Source organism: Rhinolophus sinicus, linkage group LG05 (genome assembly GCF_036562045.2).
Source record: "Rhinolophus sinicus isolate RSC01 linkage group LG05, ASM3656204v1, whole genome shotgun sequence".
Lineage (NCBI taxonomy): Eukaryota > Metazoa > Chordata > Mammalia > Chiroptera > Rhinolophidae > Rhinolophus > Rhinolophus sinicus.
In genome coordinates, this window is record NC_133755.1 from 128,767,691 (window position 1) to 128,789,669 (window position 21,979).

At 38.6% G+C, this 21,979-nt stretch overlaps 1 protein-coding gene across 5 annotated transcripts in view; it reads right to left on the bottom strand.

Annotated features, from left to right (window-relative positions):
- GPR63 (G protein-coupled receptor 63) overlaps positions 1–21,979 on the bottom strand; it is a 62,929-nt gene that overhangs the window by 4,732 nt on the left and 36,218 nt on the right. The window contains exons 2-5 of one of the 5 annotated variants that reach the window (XR_012496687.1): positions 15,890–17,265; positions 10,814–10,887; positions 8,143–8,301; positions 272–3,024 (exon numbers count right to left, since the gene is read on the bottom strand). Coding sequence is in view for 3 of the 5 variants with exons in the window: in XM_019743423.2 (XP_019598982.1) it covers positions 10,836–10,887; positions 15,890–17,115 (1,278 nt within the window). In the remaining 2 variants the exon portion in view is untranslated. Of the gene's footprint in view, positions 1–271; positions 3,025–6,416; positions 8,302–10,813; positions 10,888–10,921; positions 17,266–21,979 lie in introns of those variants that run through there. The other 4 variants (XR_012496686.1, XM_074333318.1, XM_019743423.2 and 1 more) reach the window with 4 other exon arrangements.

The window sequence follows — 21,979 nt, forward strand, 5'->3', positions numbered from 1 at the left end:
GATCAAACACACACACACACACACACACACACACACACACACGCATATATGTATACATTGTGGGAAGCCAAGAATCAGGTTTTATGGAGACCTGAAGTTTGTATAAGTGGGAGGGAGAGGAGCCTTTAAAAAAAAATTATATAACATTAAAATTCAAAATAAGATACAAAATGAGTATTTATCAAGAGAAAAGAGACTACAACAAATTATCCATTTTCAAATCTGGTAAATACCATCATAAAATCCAGAAAAATGTGTCTATTAATTTATACCTGATACAGCTCCATAATACTTTTTTTCTACATGTTTTGGATGTATACTCTTTGATTATCTCTTTGTATGACAAAAATTATATTGTATAATTTCCTATAGAGATAATAAGAAGATACTTCAGTCATTATTTCACAGTGATTGCTCAGAATTTATTTTTTAATATTAATGATCAGAATGTATAAAACATGAGGCTTCCACATAGACACCTGTCATTTGTAATACTGCTAAAGGTTTCTACCTTGCGAACACAGAATTCTGATAAATCCAACTTCACATTATTTCTACCCCAAAAGCCACATACATGTAAGCTAAATTTTTATTGCATTATTGAATATGTTTCTAACAGGATGAGAACTTCTGTTGTACTGGTTTCCAAGAGAATGCTGAGGTCAAAATAAAGTTAGAGAACATGAGCATGAAATGTCACCAATATTTATGTTTGTGTAATTGTCTCTAGCAGCATTCAGCGGCTCAGTTGAGAAACCAAATGCAATAGAAATTTGTTGGTTTTTGACCACCCAATATTCACAGACCATCATTTTAGTCATTGTATCCCAACGTCTCTCTAGAGAACCATGCACTACTCCTCTCACTTTTAGCCCACATACTTCTGGGCTCCAGGGTGGAGCATGTTCCTTTGGCCCAAACTAGATTGGTTGTTTTCTGTCACTTACTATGGAAACAGATCTAACTGAATGAAAAAAAAAAAAAAAAAAAAGACGAAACTGGAAGTGGGATAGAATAAGTAATGGATAAAAAAGATTGAATAGGCAAAAAGTAGGGTAGAAAGTAACAAGGGCTTTCCAACCTGGGCAGGGAAGTTGGCCATCCCTGATAAGGAGTAGTGAAATATTTAATCTACTTATATCTTGGGACCAAGACCATATGCATCCTGCAGCTTCCCCACTAAACGACTTGAGAGGAAAAGAGTTAGGAGTTCAGAGAATATTATTTATTGTGGCTTTCTATAAGGTCTTACAAAGAAAAGATCACCTTAGATTGAAATTGTCCCATCTGAAAGCAGAAAGGGATGAAAATTATGAATTTTCTAGTGGAGACCATTTCTGCCTGTGGCCTGCAATCTGAAATGGCTAAAAACACAATGAAATGAAAACAGGTGTTGGAAAATGGAATGTTTTGCTGTTAGTTAAGGTTGATGCCAGGAAAGGCAGGGAGGAACCATTGCAGGAGACAAAATTGGAATATTTTTCAACTTAACTATCTATTGTTATGCACTCAGGGGAACAACTAACTTGCTTACAAAGAAGCTGTGACAGAGCCTAGGAGCAAGTGGTGAATTCCTGGTGACTCCTACCACACTTACTGTTTAATTTTATCTCTAGGCAGAGACCAAAATGGAAGTCATTCAGTTTAGAGCCAAGTATGTGAGCTGATGTGTGAGACTAAGGCGAGGCTATCAACCAAGAGATTGAAATTGCCACGCCTAGTTTCAGAATTCAAAAACTGTTCTTGAAAGGATATCAGATTTGGGTTACTAGCCCATGGAATCCAGGGAATGAAAATGGGAGATGGGGCGGTGGAAAGCCTCCTAAGCTGTTAAGGAAGTTGATTTGTTTGAGCTCTAAATCAACTTTTAGGACCCTGAAATTTTACTGCTCCAAGATAATACAAGTATATATTCTCCCCGATACACATCTGAGTTATAGCCATGAAAAGCAATGAACAGGAAAGAACTTCTTATGCCACAACAATGTGCAAAAACCTTTTTGGTAATTAAAAAAAGTTGTCTGTTATTACCTGTTTAAAAAAAAAAAAAGAATGAAAGAAAGAAAGAAAAAGAAAAAAAGAAAAAGAAACTCCTAGAAAGCAGAATACGGATCAAACTGTTTATTAAACATTCTGATTTGGTAGATTTTGGTTGGGGCTCTGTACTTTTAACAAACCAAATATTCTTATTACACACACAGGCACACACACAGAATATAGTATTTTAGGGATAAAATCATCTGATCCACAGGTAACTTCAGACATTGACCTTCATTTCTGGTTTGTCCCATCTGTTCAAATGGTCTCTTCTGACCAACTCTGGTTCCTGAGGCCCAAGAACCCCAGGAGAACTGCACATTAAGGCCTAGGTGAACTACAGGAAACAGGGAAATCTTGGACCAAGTGAAATATTTTCCCAAGAAAGTCTGCAGCCACAATTTCAGGAGGCATAATTTGAATCATGATCAAGGACATACAATAGAAATGTACAGCTAGGCATCAGATCCTGGGAGAAAAGTGAATTCATAAATGAAAGAATTAAGAAATGAGGTCAGAAGGCAGGAGAGTCTCATTAGTGAGTCATCACACATGCTAAGGCCATGAGCCACATGAAAGTGTTTAAGATACACTTTTATATGGAATGCCTATGTGTCTCTTGGTTGACCTTCAGCACCAGTCATTCCATGTCTTCCAACCAGATGTTCATAGGTCATGAGCCTCCCCACAGGGTCCATCCATCAGTGGTAATCATTGGTAATTACTTAGATTTGAACACATTTGAGGCAGCTCAGCGGATGGGCCTATGCACCAGAATCCAGAGAACAGGATTTTCTACAACTACTATCCTATAGGTTTGTGCCCCGCCATCTCAGTCCCATCTCAGTCTAGAGTCCACTGGCTTACTGAAATAAATACAAGAGTGAAGAGAAGAGAAGAAAGAACCAGAGGAAGAGAGAAGAAAAAATCCAGCAGTTGTACTTACTAGACCAGGCCGCGCATTTCCCACCACTGGATGAAGGGGACCTTGAATAGACGGAGGGGAGTAATTAGAAAAGTAGCTGGTTTCCCTGGGATACAACTATAAATGTGCTAACTGACTGCACTTTCGTATGGCAGTGTTTGCACCCTTTACTCACAGAGCTTATCTAGTCCTCAGCCAATGGAACAACATAGTTGTCTTGCCAGCTGAACTTCTATGTGCAGACAACTGATTTTGTGGTCTAGACTAATAAATTATGTAAGTTTCCAGAAAGCTTTCCAGGTATCAGACATTCAGGTTCTCATTGTTTCTAAATAAAACCTGTGCCAGCCACCAGAAAGCCAAGACACAAGAACACATCTGCCCAGTAGAGGTGGCAGATGGTGGTGAAGGTAGTTGCTGCCAGGCTAGATGACCTGGCATGGCCTGAGTCACTTCCAGAAATCTTGCATGGTGCTCCAGGAGGAGTCTGGCTGGTAATGAGTGTGTGATTGGTCGTTTATCTGTCTCCCTTCTCTGCCAAGATATCAAGATCGTCACTCATTCTGCCTCCCCATAAATTTACAGCTCAGGGTGGAGAGCTCATCAGTCACATAAGAAAATTGAGGCACTAGACTGTGTCAGGGGAAGTCTTTCAAAGCCAAGCCGGGTCTGCACATGGGGTAATTCTCCTGGACCACTATCAGGAAGGGGAGCCCACCATCTCAGGTGGATTCCTTTCTTTGGGACACTCTGGTCAGAAACAAAGGGGTCACTGCTGGCCCTACTGTAGCAGAAAGCACTATGTTTTCACCAAACTCATTTCTTCTTCATCTGAGACAAAAAATGGACCAGTTTTCAGTCTCCATTGCAAGAAAGTATATCCATGTGGCTGGATTCTATCCAATGAAATATGTATTCTATCCATCTCCAGGCTTGGACCATAAAAATCTCCTAGGTGTCTAGGCATCCAGTCGACTGGCTGAATATTGGCATCCTAGAACCCACATGCTGAAGATAGAATTTCCATCATCCTGGATTCCTGAATGATTACTTGGGAGCCAACTGGGAACATCTATCTGAACAGGGTTGTTATATGAAAAAGAAACGAATGATTCTTGTGTTAAGCCACTCATTTGAGGGAATGTTGTCACAAAAGTTAGCGCTACTTTAATAAACACAGATTGATGTTCATGTCACATTTGTTGGACCAGAGGAGATAATCACCCAAGGTCACCTGAGGAAGCATGGCTAGAGAATTTCAATTGTAGTGTAAGAAGAAAGCAAAACTAATTGCTAGAAAAGCATCCCAAAAGTCAGGATGAATGGAGAAAGCCATTCTGAAGAAAGTAATGAGAATAGAGCCAGAAGGCCAGTGAGCAAGTTGGATGGCAGAGCATGAAGACAATCACAGCACATGATGTAGCAAAGGTCCATTTTCTTCCAGTGCCAAGATAGAGGGGCCTAAACATGTTAAGGAACCGTGCAAATCCAGAAAGCATCAGCCCCCGCCTTTAATAGCCAGCTCTGCATCTTCATTAGCTTCCAGAAGCCTTTACCCACTGGCCTCATTCCTGCAAATCTCATTCCTCAGGGTTTGTTCATTTCCCACTTTCTTTTATTTAACCTTGGACTGAACCTGTCAGACAGGGTTTTCATGCTCTCCTTCCATGCCTGGCCATATCCAAGCCTAGATTTGAACTTTTCTCATAAGCTGGTGATTGCTGTGTTATGTTACTGTGGGTAAACGGCTCCTTTCCAGAAGAGAAAGGAACTGCCATTTTTTGCTCTAAGCTTATTCCTAACCGTCAAACTCCACAATACCACTATTTACCAGCCCCTGCGGGGATTAAATTTAAAGCACCCAGGTGAGCACCCAGGCTGCAGAAGGGGGCAAATTCCCGGGAGTCCCTGGTTCTGAGACTTGAGGACTTTGTAAGAAGAGCCACAGCCTCTAAACATTCCATAATCTAAGCTAACATTCCTGAGGAAGGAGGTATCCGTCTTTTGGTTAGAAGTCTGAATGGAAACTTCACCAATCCGAGTCTCTTTCCACTACCAAAATCTTGCCTGTCTTTCTAGTGGTCATCATGTCTGTACATCTTTCTAGGAAGAATCTCAACACAAAGAAACTACCATCATTTGCACTATTTAGATCTTAAAAGTCTCTTATTGGCCCTGGCCTCTGGGAGCTGTGTACCCTCCCGGACTGCAGGATTTCTGCCCTATATACAGAAGTGCTCTGAGGATACAAGGACCAATAATACTTAATAAGGATATTTGGTGCATTTCCTGTGTTTCCTGCTTGCAAATGAGAAACACATGACTTCAGGCCATAATGAGGATATTCATGTTTTATCTTGTGCAATATCATCTATGCAAATTACCTGTGCTGAGAAGTGTTTAGGAATGCTGAGCCTAGTATACCAAGATGAAGATGTAATGAACAATGTAGACAGATGACCAAAGCTTAGGGCAGGAGTCCATACAAGAGTTGAGGACAAGCTAAATGCAGGTCCAGAGGCAACAGGGTGAATTACCAAGTACAAGTTAGGTTGAATGGGACAATCAGATTCTAAAGGAAAATCCTTCATGAATGGAGGAAAAAACAAGGTGAAGGAAACAAGAAAGCACAGGTAAGATGATACTACAATGTGAAAAAAAGCTGGAGTTCCAGTGTCCGCTCAGATGTTGGTCTAAATTCTTGTATCATGAAGTGTTGACTTCATGCATCCCATGGCCTCTTAAAATTCAATTCACCACTTGGAGCACTGGAGGATTTGCAAAATAATATCCACCTTCTAGAGTTATAAGAGTCAGAGAGTATATATTTACATAGCTATAGTATACTTGCGTCATCTAGCAGGCATCAAATAAATGATGGGATGCAATCATAATGATGGCCATTAATATGATTATTTGGTTGTGAATGTTCTATAGCAGGGGTGTCCAAACTGCATCCCGTGGGCCAACTGAGGCCCGTGATCCATTTTTTATTGGCCCACAGCAAATTCTAAAAATATATTTAGTTTACTTAAATAAACCAGATGAGGCAATGCGTACTTCATCTCGAGTGAGTGGCCCGGCTGTTTGTGTATTTTACCGCATATGGCCCTTGGTGAAAAACGTTGAAAAAAGTTTGGACACCCGTTCTATAGGCTTTAAACAGCACCAACAGTCTTAGCCAGGAGCTGATGACTGAAATAATTATTGACAACACTTACCTTGCTTCAGCCAACAATGAATCTTTATTTAGTATTTAAAGCTTAGCATTTGTTCACTGAACAAAGCAAACTTTTATTTGTAAAAAGTCTGAGCTAGCTGCCAAAAAACATAGCACCCCATATATACACCATAATATTATTAATACCTGTTTTTATGTGACCATTCATCTTTATTTTAAACAGCCAGTATTTTAAAGATTTGTTACTAAATATAAGTTCTCACAATACTACAGTGATTTGGCTGAAGCAAGGTAAGTGTTGTTCTCCTAAATTTTCTTTTTTGTTCTCATAAATTTTCTCTTTTGTTCTCCTAAATTTTCTTTTTTTATTGAATCAACCCTTCATTCTGGCACCATGTTAACATACCTTTTGGTCTATTTATGTATGTGACATCTGGATTGACTCTTTATTTCAAGTTTCTTCATGGCAAAGACAATGAGCACAGGGAGCATACTTAATAAATGTTACATAATAATAACTATTAAATGTTCTTTTAAAATCTCAAACAGCTTTTTATCTTTAGCTTCTACTTTGAGATAATTATATACTTCCCCAAAGCTATTTATAGCTCCCATCAGGAAGAACAGCTGAAAAAAAAATGTGTTCCCAGTGCTGCCAAAAGTATGGTGAAAGTGATTTCAACTCTGAATTTCTATTGCAAGTGTTCAAATGACATTCAACATATGGATGTCTAATTCCAGCAATAGAAGACTTTTCCCATCTAACTCTCCTTGATGGAGATTTACATTTTCACCATATCACCGTTGTCATTTATTTATCAACAAACTGAGATTACACAAAACAGTTATAGAAATATGCCTTTTATTTGCCGTTATCAGTCCATCTGTATTTATGCTCCTCAGCTAATGAGTCAGCTCCTCCTTTTCCCCTTTGAAGCCTGAACCCCTGAACATTTAGTCAAGACAGACAAAATGTAGTCACATATCAGCCTTACAATTAGGACGTACAGAAGAACTTCCTCCATGATGTGATTTGCACATCATACAGTCAAAAAATTATATACATATGTGCACTCCTCTTAGGGTTGCCAGGTGTAGCAAAGAAAAGTTTAGCAGCCCTAGCTACTCTACACACTCATTCCCCAAACTGGCAGATGCAGTGTCAGAGAACCCCCAGACTGCCTTCTCCCCTAAGTCAAGGAAGCAGATTGATTTGACTAAGTCAAATAGGCAGGTCACTGCACTTGGAGATTAAAGACCTGCGTGCTGGTCTCAGATTTTGCCCCTTAGAACAAACTTGGTTTGGATAAGTCTGTGATAATTTTTACCACCAAGATTCTATCATCAAAATGTCCATTTCCAGACTTTTGGAAATCACTACTCTCTGTGAGCCATCATGCTAGGTGCTGGGGAAACAAACAAGCACAGGTCCCTGCTATCAGGGAGTGTAGTTTCTAGTGAGACAGAAACATGTGAACTCAAGGGAGGAAGGTGAGGCTAGAAATCAAGACCTAGCTGATGTGGTGTTTTGTTGTTGTTGTTGTTGTTGTTGTTATTGTTTTTGGGGATGTAATCTCACATCTCTGTCAGATTACATTGCTGTATTTCCCTTCAGTGTGCATCTTGTTGTACTCTATATTTGTTTTCCTAAGAAGCCTTTGCCCTTGAAAGAGATCAAATAGACCTGTTGCTTGGTAATAGCAGCCCTCACATGGATGAACATAAGGTATTGTGATGTCTTGCAATCTAAGCTAATCATAGCTTTAGAGACTATAAATACCTTTGGGGAAGTCAGACAAGAAAACTCTACCTTTCTTTCTGTTGGAGAAAAGTGTCTCCTGTGCCGTTTGCAGTTACCTTGCTCATTAGGTGAGTCCTAGACGAGGAGGTGAAAGAAATGCCCCAGCTACTGACAGTTTCCCGAGGAGTCCCCAGAATCCAGAAAGGAAAAGTTCTCCCATTGTAAGTCTGGTGGGGCAAAAGTGATAGCAACACTCACCTCGCTTAGGTCCCCTCAGAAGTTTAAGTCCAGACTGAGGAGAACAAATTCTGAGCCACATACTGGGAAGCAGTAGTTCCTGGCCTTGTCACAGTGATCTGCCATATTCCTTTGTCCGTGAGCTCAGCTGGTTTTTAGTGGTTGGGCCTGGGTGATGAACTAAAAAATAACAATAATAAAAATAAATATTTTCTTAAAAATGTAAACATTCTATTATTCTTCTTTCTACTAATAAACATGTACCTATTAAATTACAATACTTTCCAGGATCATTTATCTGGTCTCTGTTTACTTGATTATGGTTTTTCCAAACCTTGCAACCTCACTATCCAGCCTCTCTCTCTCTCTGACAGTAAAACCTCACTGACTTGAAGTGAAATGGGAAAAGATCTAAAGTTGGGAGCTGTCAAGCTGTGTTTGAATCCCAGCTCTACCTCCTAATTGCTGTGAGAATTTGGGCATGTCACTTAATTGCTCTAAAACTGTTTCTTCGTCTGCTTATTAGGGTATAATATATTTGAAAACCTCTAATAGGGGAACTGTCATAGAACAGATGGCAAGAAAAATCACACAATTAAAAATATTTTTCATCATTTTCAAAAATATATAATAAACTACAGTAATGGTTCTCTGGTACAGTTTTGTTTTGTCTTGTTTGATGCAAATGATTCAATTGATTAAGCAGTTCTGAGTCCTTTACCAATCACAAGTTAATGGGTATCTTAAAACACTGCCATTTTATGTCAGGCTAAAAGAGTTCTGGTGACACAGCAGGAGTGTCAAAGCTGGCACAAGGACCTGGGGCTTCTGACTTTATCACCACCACTTCCTCTCTCAAGTAGTCTTGGCTACAAGAATAAACCCCAGTACTTCAGACAAATCAGTATATAATTGAACCCAAATTATGCACCAGGTGACAGCTTTTCCAAAAGGAGTTCTGGGATCTATGCAATTTAAGGTAAGTGTCTGGGAGTTAGAGTGTCCCTAAAATTTCAGCCATAGTCAGCAAGTTCCATGAAAGTTCTGTGACTTTAGAGACGGTGTGCCCATGGCGCCCAGAGGCCCACGCAGCCTGACAGCCTCTTCCCTGACTTAGCCAAGTATCGTCTATGAGTTCAAACCAAGAACAAACCAACCTAGGCTTTGTGTTAACATCTACAACTTTGTGTGTAGGTTTTGCTGCTATGATTATTTATTATTTAATGCATGGAGAGTATAATCATTCAGTATGATGCTTAGAAAGGTCTTCTTACTAGACTCTCAGTTCTCTTATCAGAGGATAATAGGATCAAGGTGGCCTAGAAAAATATGACATTAGGCATTGGTTTGAAAGCAAGCTATGCCTCAAAACGTTACTTAATCTCTTAGGAACATAATTTCCTCAGTTGGAAACGGGAGAAAATACTGTGAATTAAAAGAGATTAAGTGTATTTTGACTGCAATAAGTGGCTAAAAAATGGCACCCATCATCATTATTACAATTTACATACTTTTATCCTGAGAGTTAATGTTAGAACTATCAATGCTTTCAAATTCCTTAAAAGGTATCATCCTTGACAAGTATCACAAATAATGAAAGCTCACATAGAAAGGAAGTTGGTCTACATAATCATCTGAACAACTATTATTCCCTTTTGAGAACTTTCAAAATAGATACAGTGAAAACCAGGGATAAATATTGTGCCTTGTGATTACATGAATCTGAATGGAACGCGGTCAGAATGTGTATCCCATCCTCTGCCACAAGCTTACCTTGGTCGTTTTATTAACCCCAACCTGAGATTTGTATGATTGAGCTTTCTGGACTACCACTACAGCGTCATGAAGAATTTTATTATGTTTTAAATGTGGGTGATCATTGCGATGATCTTTGGATGTGTCAGCTTGGCTAAGCTACAGTCCGCAGCTACTCCATCAAACACTGACCTAGGTGTTGATGTGAAGGTAATCTGCAGATGTGACTAAAGTCCATAATCAGTCCATATTAACAGAGATTATTTTAGATAATCTGGGTGGGCCTGATTCAATCAGTTGAAAGGCCTTAAAAGCAGAACTAAGGCTTCTTTGAGGAAGAAATTCCACCTGTGCAGCAGCTTCAGTTGTGCCTGTGATTCCCAGCCTGCTTTACCTGATGGCCTGCTCTTTGCAGCTCAGATTTGCCTAGCCAACCCTACAATCATGTAAGCCAATTCTTGTAATAAATCTCTTAATAAATCTCTCCTATACCATGTTTCCCTGAAAATAAGACCTAGCCAGACAATCAGCTCTAATGTGTCTTTTGGAGCAAAAATTAATATAAGACCAGGTATTACATTATGTTATGTTATGTTATGTTATATTATATTATATTATACCTGGTCTTATAGTAAAATAAGATCAGGTCTTATATTAATTTTTGCTCCAAACGACACATTAGAGCTGATTGTCTGGCTAGGTCTTATTTTCAGGGAAACAGTAGTTCTTCTCTGGTTAAACACTGACTGATAGAGCCAGGAATTTTTTCTGTTTTCTTTTTGCATTAAATCTAACTGCACCTTGATATTTAAGGTAGAAATTGCTCCTAAATATTCTCTTTGTTGTGAATGAATTGAGCAGGGTTCGTTATTTTCATGGTAGTTGTGAAAATGCTTTTAGTTTAACACGTTCTTCAATTTGGCTATATCTTTCTTACCTTTCCGTTTCAGAAGGAACTGTCAATGTAGATTCAATGACAACCTTCTTTTGTAAATCAACCTTCTTTTGTAACTTAAAAGAGAAGAAATATATTTAGCTATTTCATATGAGTGGAAAATAAAACCCCATGTTTAATTGGCAAAACACTGAAACTCATATACAAATAAATATTTGCTATGGATTTAAAAGTGGATTTTAGATAGGCCTTAGACTTTAAAAATGGGAGCAGGGTATGAAATCACTTTGTCAAAATAGGAACAGGCACTGCCATTGCTTTGCCAAGTGACAATGTAATTTTAAATGATTCAACAGTAAAATTTTCATAACTCTTCTAGACAGAATTTCTTAAAACTGTTTCTTAATACTAACAATCTTGTGCCAAGTTTCATTTTATCCTTAACTACCCTGAGAACTTCTAAAACTAAAATACAGTTACACACACAGGTTTTAAGAGCTAATTTGAAAATAAGAACCCAAAAGGAAGCCGGACATTAAACTAAACTCAGATTTTAATTTAACAGAAAGTATTATTCATGACAAATTTCTCTAAGATAAGATGAAGTAGTCCTTAAAAAAAAAAAAAACTCCACTTTTAGAAATATTAAACATTTATTTTTCTTATTGGGAGCACTTTTCCTGGTTGTAATAAGAATATGCACAAATAACCATACTTTCCGATTTCTAAATGTTAACAACCCAAAATTCAAAGTGGCTTTTTTTCCCCCAATACAGGTCGAGTACTGTTTTAAAATAAATTAATTTTAATTACAAAGTACTAGTACCAATATATATCTAAGAAATGTATTACCATTTACCTGCAATAACAAACATGTGCTTTGATACTTTTATTATAAAAATTGAGTTTTCAATGAAGGCAATTTAACAGGACTATGGTTGACAAAATAAATTTGAAATAAGCAGTTCTTTAAACTTAAACTAAAAACCATGGCAGAATAAAATGTCAAGCGAATGAAAAACTTTCTGTGATATATGCATAAATATTTTATGTAAACAAAAGCAAAGATCAAGAAAAAAATTAAGTGTCTTTGTTAGTAACCAAAATACATAGATTAAAAAGGTTATTTTATTTTTTTCATGCTTCCATTGAATACGACTGGCATAAGCAGAGCAGTAGGAATTAAACGAATCTTTACATTCCCCTTATACTCTTCAGAAGGTTACATACGATAAAGACATCTCCCTAAGAGAAAAGAAGGTATTAGCGGAATAAGAATCCAGAAGCCATGACTTTCAAATAGTAAGTCAGTCTTTTTGCTCTACTGTTAAGTGAGATGGTTTATCTGAGTTTGGCCAGTTGAAAGAAGGTAAAGCTAACACTGGCGAGATCCAGCACTAACACACATGGCAGCAAATTAGGCACAATGATACATACATTTTTTCTTCTGGATGTGGATTATCCATGCACTAGGAGATAATGGCTTCCAACACAAAACCAACATCTTTGTATAAAACAGACAATATTGAAATGGGTATATTTTTTGACTGGAGTGTTTCTTGAAGTGTGTCCCCAAGACCACCTGCAGCAGAAACCTACAGAGCGCTCAACAAAATAAAAGTGCGCGTTCCTGGGCCCAACCCAGCCCCTCTGGGAGCCCTGGGAGCCTCTGGGAGCATCTGCATAGTTAACAAGCCCCCTGGGGATACTTAGACACATATTCATATTAAAGTTTGAACATCACTACTCCAGACCATTGGGGATTTCTTTTGACTCTTTGACTACAAATATTTCACTATCCCTTTCATGCTTCTTACTTATTAGCCAGAAGGAAAATAAAAACTTTTCTGATTATGTCAGTCAGCAGTGATAATTAGTAGTGGTATTTTTTTCCCCCTCAAGAAAATATAGGGGAATAGGCAACAAACGAGTCTGCACCTAAATTTTTCAAAGGTACCCCATAGTACTTCTTTTTTTTAAAGCTTTCACATTATATACATAATAGAAATGTTCAAAATGATTTGTAAACTGTCATCTGATCAAGATTATCCAGGGTAAGGGCGGCCGGATGGCTCAGTTGGTTAGAGCGCGAGCTGTGTACAACAAGGTTGCCAGTTCAATTCCCACATGGGATGGTGGGCTGCGCCCCCTGCAACTAAGATTGAAAACGACGACTGGACTTGGAGCTGAGCTGCACCCTCCACAACAACTTGGAGCTGATGGGCCCTGGAGAAACACACTGCTCCCAAAGAAAAGAAAAGAAAATATAAAATAAAATAATAAAGTAAAATAAAATAAATAAATGGAAAAAAAAAAAAAAAAAAAAAAAAAAAAACAGGTGTGGCTTAGATTGAAAAAAAAAAAAAAAAAGATTATCCAGGGTAAAGGGAACTGCTGTTCAGCGTTGCTGAATTCTCACAAAGGCCCCTTTCTTTTTTCTTTCACAAACACGGAGCATCTCAGCAGGCACTCCACAGCTCTCACTAAATGAGGCACTGCCTACCAAGCAGCACAAAAGTACCGAAGGATTGCTCATAAAAAAAGGACAAAGAAAATAAAGCTCAGTTTCAACTCCAATCAAGAGTCTCAAGACCCACTGCCAATATGTAAGATGAATACAGAGCATGCTGACTTTGCTTAGAGAAAGTCTAATTTCAGTATACTTATTAATATCTGCTGAAATCCAGTTTACATTGAAAATGGAAAGCATGATACACTTCAGTGTGTTACTAGAGTATTTATGTTCTATAAGATCCATAGGGACACAGTAATTTTACCTGCGAATAATATAATCTAGAAACCAAAGAGGTAGGTGACTATCATCAGAAGATGATCCCAAAACAACATGTTAAATGATACGCTTGAGTCCCCAAAGATTTCTTTAACTGGAAAATGAGTTCCAACACCATTGCAATTGCCTCAAGAGCAGCATTTCCCAGGTCTTTTGTGGTGTCCTCTATCTTCTGAAGTCCTAACTCCTGACACTGTACCACATGCTTTTCAGATGTTCAATGTTAAGAAATCACTAATGAAATAAAACGTAAAGAATTAATACTGGAGACCAGAGTAAGGCTGCTGTCAGCTGGGCTCTTCAAAAATCTCCACTCTCACGTGGAGGAATGCCCATTAGAGTTGGGACAGACCTCAGATTCACCTAATCCAACTCTAGTAGGACAACTGAAGAAACAGAGGCTCATTCTTCCCACTGGTTCACAAAGCACTAAAGTTCTGAAAAGATGCTATAAATCCAGAAAGTGTTCACGGTTAACATACCTATTTATAAGGCCCATGATGTAGCCAAGAGGCGACACTTTCAGCCCTATGGCCTTAGGCTGCAGCCCCATCCCTGTCGGCCGTTCTATAAAGTGGATCAGTGGTTACAGAGAGAAGGGAACCAAAGGGTCTGGATGCACCGAGCAGTACACATCATCAGCAAGAGAAAAATAATTTGAAACCCCAGACCTGCCCTAGTACAACTTGCTCTATGTTTGGAACAGGGCTGATTTTTGCTTCTCTGTAGGACACTCACCAACTGAGCACATTCACAAACTCCAGCTCTGCTATGGGCGAGCACTGGGCCACAATGCTGTTCTGCCTTAGAACATTTAGAAACAGCTGGAAACTGGAAACCTCCGAACCTGCAAGGCCAAACCTACATGCAGCTGCATGTAACTTCTCCATAATCATCAGTCACTTGTTTTTTAAACAAAAACAAAACAAACAAACCAAAAAATCACCTTTCCTTATAGCTTTATTTACCTAAGATTTTAAAGTTCCAGTGTAAAAGTGTGGTTGTAAACGATTTCATTTTTATATTTTCCAGACTTTCTGTAATGGTCTCACATTTCTTTCGCTAATTAAAAATGAAGCAACTTTTTAAAAGGTTTTAGTCTAAAAAAAAAAACACGAAATGAAAAGACATACAAAGTTCCCTCTCAACTACAAATATCTAAACCTGCCAGATATGTCAGTGTGTCCCAGTGAAGTAGCCGTCTCAGGACTCCGACAGATTCCCAGCTCCACCATTAACCCTGGGCAGGGTTTTAGTCTCTCTGAGACTTGCTTGCTTTATCTGTAAAAAGGAAGAAATAATACCTGCCTCACAGGATGCTGTGAGGAAAAAATGATACACAGTGCCTGGCACGTGGTTGGTGTCCAATAAATGGTAGGCCCTTCTCCCCGCTGGACTCAGTGAGAATCCTTGAGTAAAAGGAATCACCACAGGCTGCACTACTAGCCACCCCCTCACTGCATCCCATTTAAATTTGCAAGGGTGCTCTGTCTCCGCAACTTCGCCCTATTGCTCTAAAGAATCGCTTTGTGCTTCGAAAATTTTCTACATGTTTATGTTCTCTCCTTTAAAACTGTACATGCAGATAAAACATTTAAAAAACTATCTTCCTACAAATGATAATGCAATATTCCTAAAGCATAAATATTCCTAAAGCATAACATGTCGCCTATAAAATCAATTCTGAAAAACATGACTGAATTAGTTGGTACATTGTTTCTTAAAGTGCACCAAAGAAAATATTAATGACTTTTAAAATGTCACTAACCCCCTTGGGTTTGTTTGTTTGTTTTTAATAAAAGTAAATATTTATTTACTGAAATGTATGTGGTTTTCGGCTCCAATGTGATGGCAAAAAGCAGCAGTGTCTTTCAGAAAAACAAACAAACAAAAAAGAATTAATAAAGTCAATTAAGCATACCTTAGCAGCATACAAAACACCTACAATTCAGTGTAACTGCAGGCTCAATAAAGCCCAATCCTGATTCCTAGTTCAAAAACAAAGTCAATCAAAGAACAACAACAACAAAAAACCATCTCCCCACCCTAAATCTAGACTTTCTCTTGAACCCAGGAGGTAACATTTGTGATTCTTTCCATATTGTGTATCCTGGGAAACAAAATTATAACTAGTCACAATTCTTTCTTTACACTGCACACACACACACACACACACACACACACACAAACCTATTAAAAATACAATAAAGTGTAAGTGGAGAAGCCATGTAAAAGAAAATTCAAAGTCAGATAAAGAACAACCATCACCCAAAATGTCAGTCAGTTCCAATATTCACACCACCGTCCGATGTTCCCCACACACGTACACAGCACTGGGGCGTATCCGGCGCCTTGTGTGACCAGGGAGCCGCGGTAGAAATTTGAAGGACTTAGGCATCATGTCCAGGCAGGCGTCATGGAATTTCTTAATCCTCCAGTAGTAAATCAGTGGGTTCAATGCAGACTTGAGGTAGCAGAGCCAAAGTAACCAGGTGCTGATCTCAAAAAAGTTGTGCTGATAGTAAAAGTGCTTACTGAACGTCGCCACAAGGCTGTAAGTGGTGAACGGGGCCCAGCACACAATGAAGACCACGAAGAGAATCAGAATGGTAGTAAAGGCACGCGTTTTAAAGCCCATGTCGATGCTCATCTGGAAGGGTCTCTGGAGACTCATGAGACCCAGTTTGCTGGCCTGGCGGAGGCATATACCCTCAGGGTAGCTATGGATCCTCAAGGCGTTGTGCCGAAGGGTGTTGAGTATGCCCATAAATGAATACAGTATCACCAGGAAGGGTATAAAGAAAGACATGAGAGAAATCAGCACCACGTAAGCCTGGTAACCCGGATTAGTTGTGTATCCAAACACACACTGGGGGGCTCGGGAAGGTATCTGTAGGTCTGGGTTTCCTACAGCCAAAGGAAAAGCTACACAAAAGGACGTCGCCCAAGAAACTGCAATCAGAACCTTAGCCCTATATGGATTGAGCTTATCCTGCCTCTGGACTATAATAAGGAACCTATCAATGCTAATGATGAGCAGGATGGTCACTCCCTCTATCACAAACAACCAGAAAAACATAGCAGATACCCTACAGAAGAATTTCCCAAAAATCCACCTGGTAGTAAGAATAGTTACCAAGGCAAAGGGCATGTTCAACACTGCTAGTGACATGTCAGCAAATGCCAGGCTGGCCAGGAGGATGTTAATGGCAGATCGCATGGCAGCCTTTTGGTAAACCATGAGGCAAACCACCAAGTTCCCAAGAAAAGACACGAACAGAATAAATATCATTATAGCAGAAAGGATGATCTGGAGAGGCAAGTTTAGGCTCTTAAAAACTGCTGGTGCTGGGGGTACAGCTGTGCTATTCGCTGTCAAGGAACTCATCCCAGTGGGAGCCAGGGTTTCAAAACTGTATCTAAGCAGTGGACCGATGCCAGCTTGCTGGAATGGTGGAGGGACCGTAATATTCATGTACGTGTTTTCATAGACCACGAACGTTGTGTTGGTGGCCCCAGTTTGGGACGCAGTCAACACCGCGGAGAAGACCATGGTTTCAGTAGGATGGAAGTGGCCAGCAGATAACAGGATGTTCTTCAAGCATTTCAACACAGAGCAGCAGTATCATGTTTCATTGATGGGCTTGGAAACACGTTCTGGAAAACACACATAGAGTTCCATCTTCCACAGGAGTCCTTTTGCCTGAAAACAAGCCCAAAACATGAAAAAGTAAATGAGAAATGAGCTTTGTAAACAACATTTGACTTTTTACCTTTCATCATGAAGGATCAGTTTGGGTTTTCTTTAACCCTTTAAAAACATTTAAGACTCTAGCCTAGTCAGCATTAAAATATTGTGTTCTGTTGTTTTATTTTTAGTCAACCATAACAGAAATTTCATGACATTCATATATGAAGTGAAAGTGAAAAAATGTATTAAAAGTCAAAAGTTCTAATTTTATTGTTATTATTATTATTATTATTATTTTTAATTTCCAGTAGCAGGATGGCTTTTCCACAGTAATTATTAATACACATTTTATTATCTGGTTCTCCTGAGAGTACTAATATTTTTCTTAATAGCTCTTTGGTACCAGTTCAAATTCCATTTCTACATTAGCACAAAACTAATTGACAAAAATCCCTGAACTCAGTTTCCTATTTAATACTTTTGTTATAACAACCTGACAAGTAGGTACTACGTACATAGGTTATTTTCTATGGAGGGCCAAAAGAGTTTCCTGGCTTTCTATTTCTTTGTGTTTCTTCCCAGAAATCCCACCATCACCATACTAGAAAAGTTATTCAAGAGGAGAAGAAAAATTATACATAAAAAGTCTTGGTCATATTTTCAAGACTTCTTTTCTTTCTCAGAAACTCTCTTTGCTTCTCATATACTCTTTCTGCCCATGCCCTCCCATTTCCATTCTTTATTTTCTGATACAGGTACTTCTATTTTCTCAATTTCTTCTCCCTAAAACCGACTTCATTGTCTGTTGGAAACTTGATAGAGACATCAACCAAATAATAAGGAATTCTAAAGGAAGTAACCAGAAAAATATTCAGGAGAATCTATTCCAGAAAACTTACAGATATTTGGTTATCTTACTCCAAAAAGTTTCTTATCGCCTTTCTCTTATCCTTAGCCCAACTTCTGCAACACTAGAGTTTTCTGTAAGGGACTTTATTAAACTACTATCTTACTAATGCATTTTTGTGGTGTTGGGTCCTCCTTCCTTACTGCAGAGGTAACCTCCATTAATTAGAATTCTCTGGATTTCTGGGTAGATTCCTTTAATAAATCCCAAAAGATCAGGAAAACATAAATGCACAGTAAGTTTAAAACAACACTGTAATTTGCTCTTTATTTGGACTGAGAATTAGTCATTGATTTACTAATTTCTTGGGATATGTAGGTTGGAGGCACCAAATTTGAGAGACCCAAGATCCAGCACTGTATCCAAATCATGGGCTCTCAACCATACTTGTCTCTCTCCAATACCCTTTGTTGTCAGAGCTACCTTTATGAATAAGAATACTAACACTAATTTTACTATTTACTCTCACGTTTATAGTTTAATTTCTTTTTCCCTACTAGACTTTATCCATCTTCACATATTCACTTAGAAATGCAAAACATATCTGGATAAGATGCCACTCTCTCAAACTTTATTTAGCACAATGGGCCAATGGTTAGGGGGCAGTGGTAGTTGGAAACCTGTATACCATAATCACCATAAGTCTCTTTAGAACTACCTAAATATACATACAAAGAAGAAAAAGACTGTGCTTGCTACATAAATCAGCCTCAATACAAGTCTATCTCTATAGAAAAATTGTAAGTAGGCAAATGTATATCCTAAGCCTAATATAACAGCATAATTGTGCTTGACCAAGTAAACAAACACATATCCACTCTGAAGTTACACAGATGTTCTCTTTGAGTACGGACTAGTTATCTTGCTATGTTTATTCCTTTATGCTTCTGAGTACTTAAAAACAAATTTCTAAATGTTTTAAGGCGAGTTTTGTGCCCTATGTTGTCAGGTTGATTATTCAGTGGCTGTGGTCACATTGGTTGTGGTGAGTGGAAATCCATATTGCTGAGCCCATGTACAATCTTAGTTCCTGCTGCAGTGGCCACTTTGTTCGTGAACCCTTTGAGAAAGAACAAGAATGAGGGAAAATGTTGATTGACCTCTGCAGAATGGATCATCTTGTCTACCTGATTATTTAGCTCCTTCTCTTTGAGGTTGCTGTTTAGTGAGTATTTACATGACCAGCCAGCCAAACCATTAGCTACTGTCCATGAATGTGTGTAGATCTGTACCTCTGGCATGTCTCCTTTAAAATGAACCACGAGGTACTGTTCAAAGTTTTCACTACCAGGAGGGCTTCCGTTTGCTATGTCTTTCAGGGCTCCTGAGTGAGGCTGTCATATTACAACTTCTTGCTCTTATGGGGGCACCAACATGTCATATAGAGCCATCTCTACATTAGGCCTGAATTTCTCTACTTTAGTTAACTGGTCATAAGGAGATCACAGGTGAAGTTTGAAGAGAGGATCAGTGTAGCAAGAATAGGAGCTATGGGAATCTGAGCCACTTGCTCATGTTACCTAACCAGGCCCTTAGGACCCACCAGGCCTGATTTCATACATATACTTCTACTTAAGGTTGATGTGCTCTGTACACATACAACTTACGCTGGAAGGTTCCATAGCACTAAGCTCATGTGGACTGCTCCTGTTGCAGAGCTTTGTTCAATAATCCTAAAGGTCTGTGTTGTGATTCACTTCTAGTGGGCTTGCAAAATGCCATACAAAATTCCTGTCTTCCACAGGGACTTAAAACACCAGTGAACTTGTTGTGTGATATAGCCCGAGGCAGAGCAGCTGCTATGGCAGTATGGACCTGTTGCTGGGCCTTCTCTCAGTAAATGTCCTATGCAAACCTGGCAACTTGTCAAGCTACTTGATAAATGGGTCAGAATAACATACCCACATAAGGTACATGATGCCTTCAAAATCTAAAAAAGTCTACTAAATGCTGTGCCTATTTTTTAATGGTAGAAAGAGCCAGCTATTGGAAGAAGTACCTTGACACACTACAAGACCCCTAGAAAATTTACAGAGATGGCAGGCCTTTGAATTTTTGTAGGAATTCTTCCCCACCCTCTGTCATACATGTGTCTTACCAAGGTGTGTAAGGTAGTCACTACTTATTGCTCAGTCAGCATAGAATGGGAAACGTGACATTTTTATGGAATGGAGAGGCAATCAAATCCCTGTGGATTAGATTATGGCAGTGTGGTAGAGAACTGATAGAGCCTGAGGTAGAACAGTAGGGTGTCAGCTGGGGGCAAACTGCTCAGGTGTTCTTTGCAACACATGCTCATATAAAGAAAAAACAATAATTTGTCAGATTAATAGCTACTCGTATATACTGGATTCCAGGGAATACGTTGATTTAGTTCAGCAATGAAATTACATCTGGTACAACATCTGAACTTTACAAAATCCATCTGTTTTCTGTAAGGCCAAATAGGCAAGTTGAATGTGGATGTGATAAAACATGAAGTGCCATCAAAATACAACATATTATAAGTATGATCTTCCTATAGCACTTCAACTACTTTATGCAATCAATATTTTTATTGTACAACATTAGTGGGAGTATAAACTGGTACAACTTTTAAAAAAGATACCCAAGAAGTATTTTTCAATATTAACACGTTGCGTACGGATCACGAGAATCTTCACGAGGGATTTAAACCCCGCCGTATGCAACGTGTTAACAATAAGCAATTTAAATATTGTCTGTAATTCTGTATTATAGAAATAATAGTAGAAACATGCAAATAAGGATATTTATTGCATCATTATTGAAGAGTGAAAATCCAGACCCCTTTTAAATGCTTATCAATAAGATAATAGTTAAATGAATTATAGTACACACATACTAGAAAATACCATGCAGCTATCATAGACAATAAATTAATCTATAAGTGACACCAAAGAATATTCATCACACACTGAGTGAGAAAAAAAATCAACTTGCAGAATGACATACAACATAGCCCCATTTTTTTTGTTGTGTATGTATGTAGATGTATTTATGTGTATGTACATGTACATGCATAGGTATATGTATATGTATTAGACAAATAGAAGAATATACACCAAACTGACAAAAAAGATATCCTCTCTGATGTGAAAGTAAGGGTGCAAAATTTATTTTCATCATTTACTTTTGGTTTTGTAGAATTTTTTTCACATCAAACCAATACCGATCTTTACTCTTCTGTCACATTTTCTTCACCTGTTTCCTGTATAAAAGTCCTTGAGGATGCAGGCTGCAGCCCATCTTCTCTGTAACCTATCAGGCCTAATACAAAGCTGTGCACTCTAGTAATGCTTAAAATGCAATAACCACTTATCACACCCTTTAACCATGGAGAAGAGAAGCAAACCATTCAGTTTGTGGATCCTCTCGACTACTGGGCCCTTGATTCAAGCAAAGGCCCTTGATTCAAGCAAAGGCCCTTGATTCAAGCTTCTCAGGCTCCCAGCAGAGATCTCCCAGCTCTCTGTACACGCTCTAAAAGTTGGCCTTAAATCCATAGAGCTTAGGTTTCTGGAAAGGGTTGAGCAGCATCACTGTGAAACAACTGCTGTTCTGGAATTCTTCTATCCATTAAGGAGAAAAATAAACACACAATCGGCTGCCAGTAAAGATCAGCAGAGGACTGATGGAATAACCCAAGTGCTCTAGCAAACTCATAACTGACATAGCAGAATAAAAACAGGTGAGAATTTGAAATATTGGCCTTACTTAAACTGTCTGCTTTTGTCTGGAAAACAGCAAAAGCCCAAAATAAAGGAAAATGCCTAAGAGAAAGGACACCTCTTTTCTTGG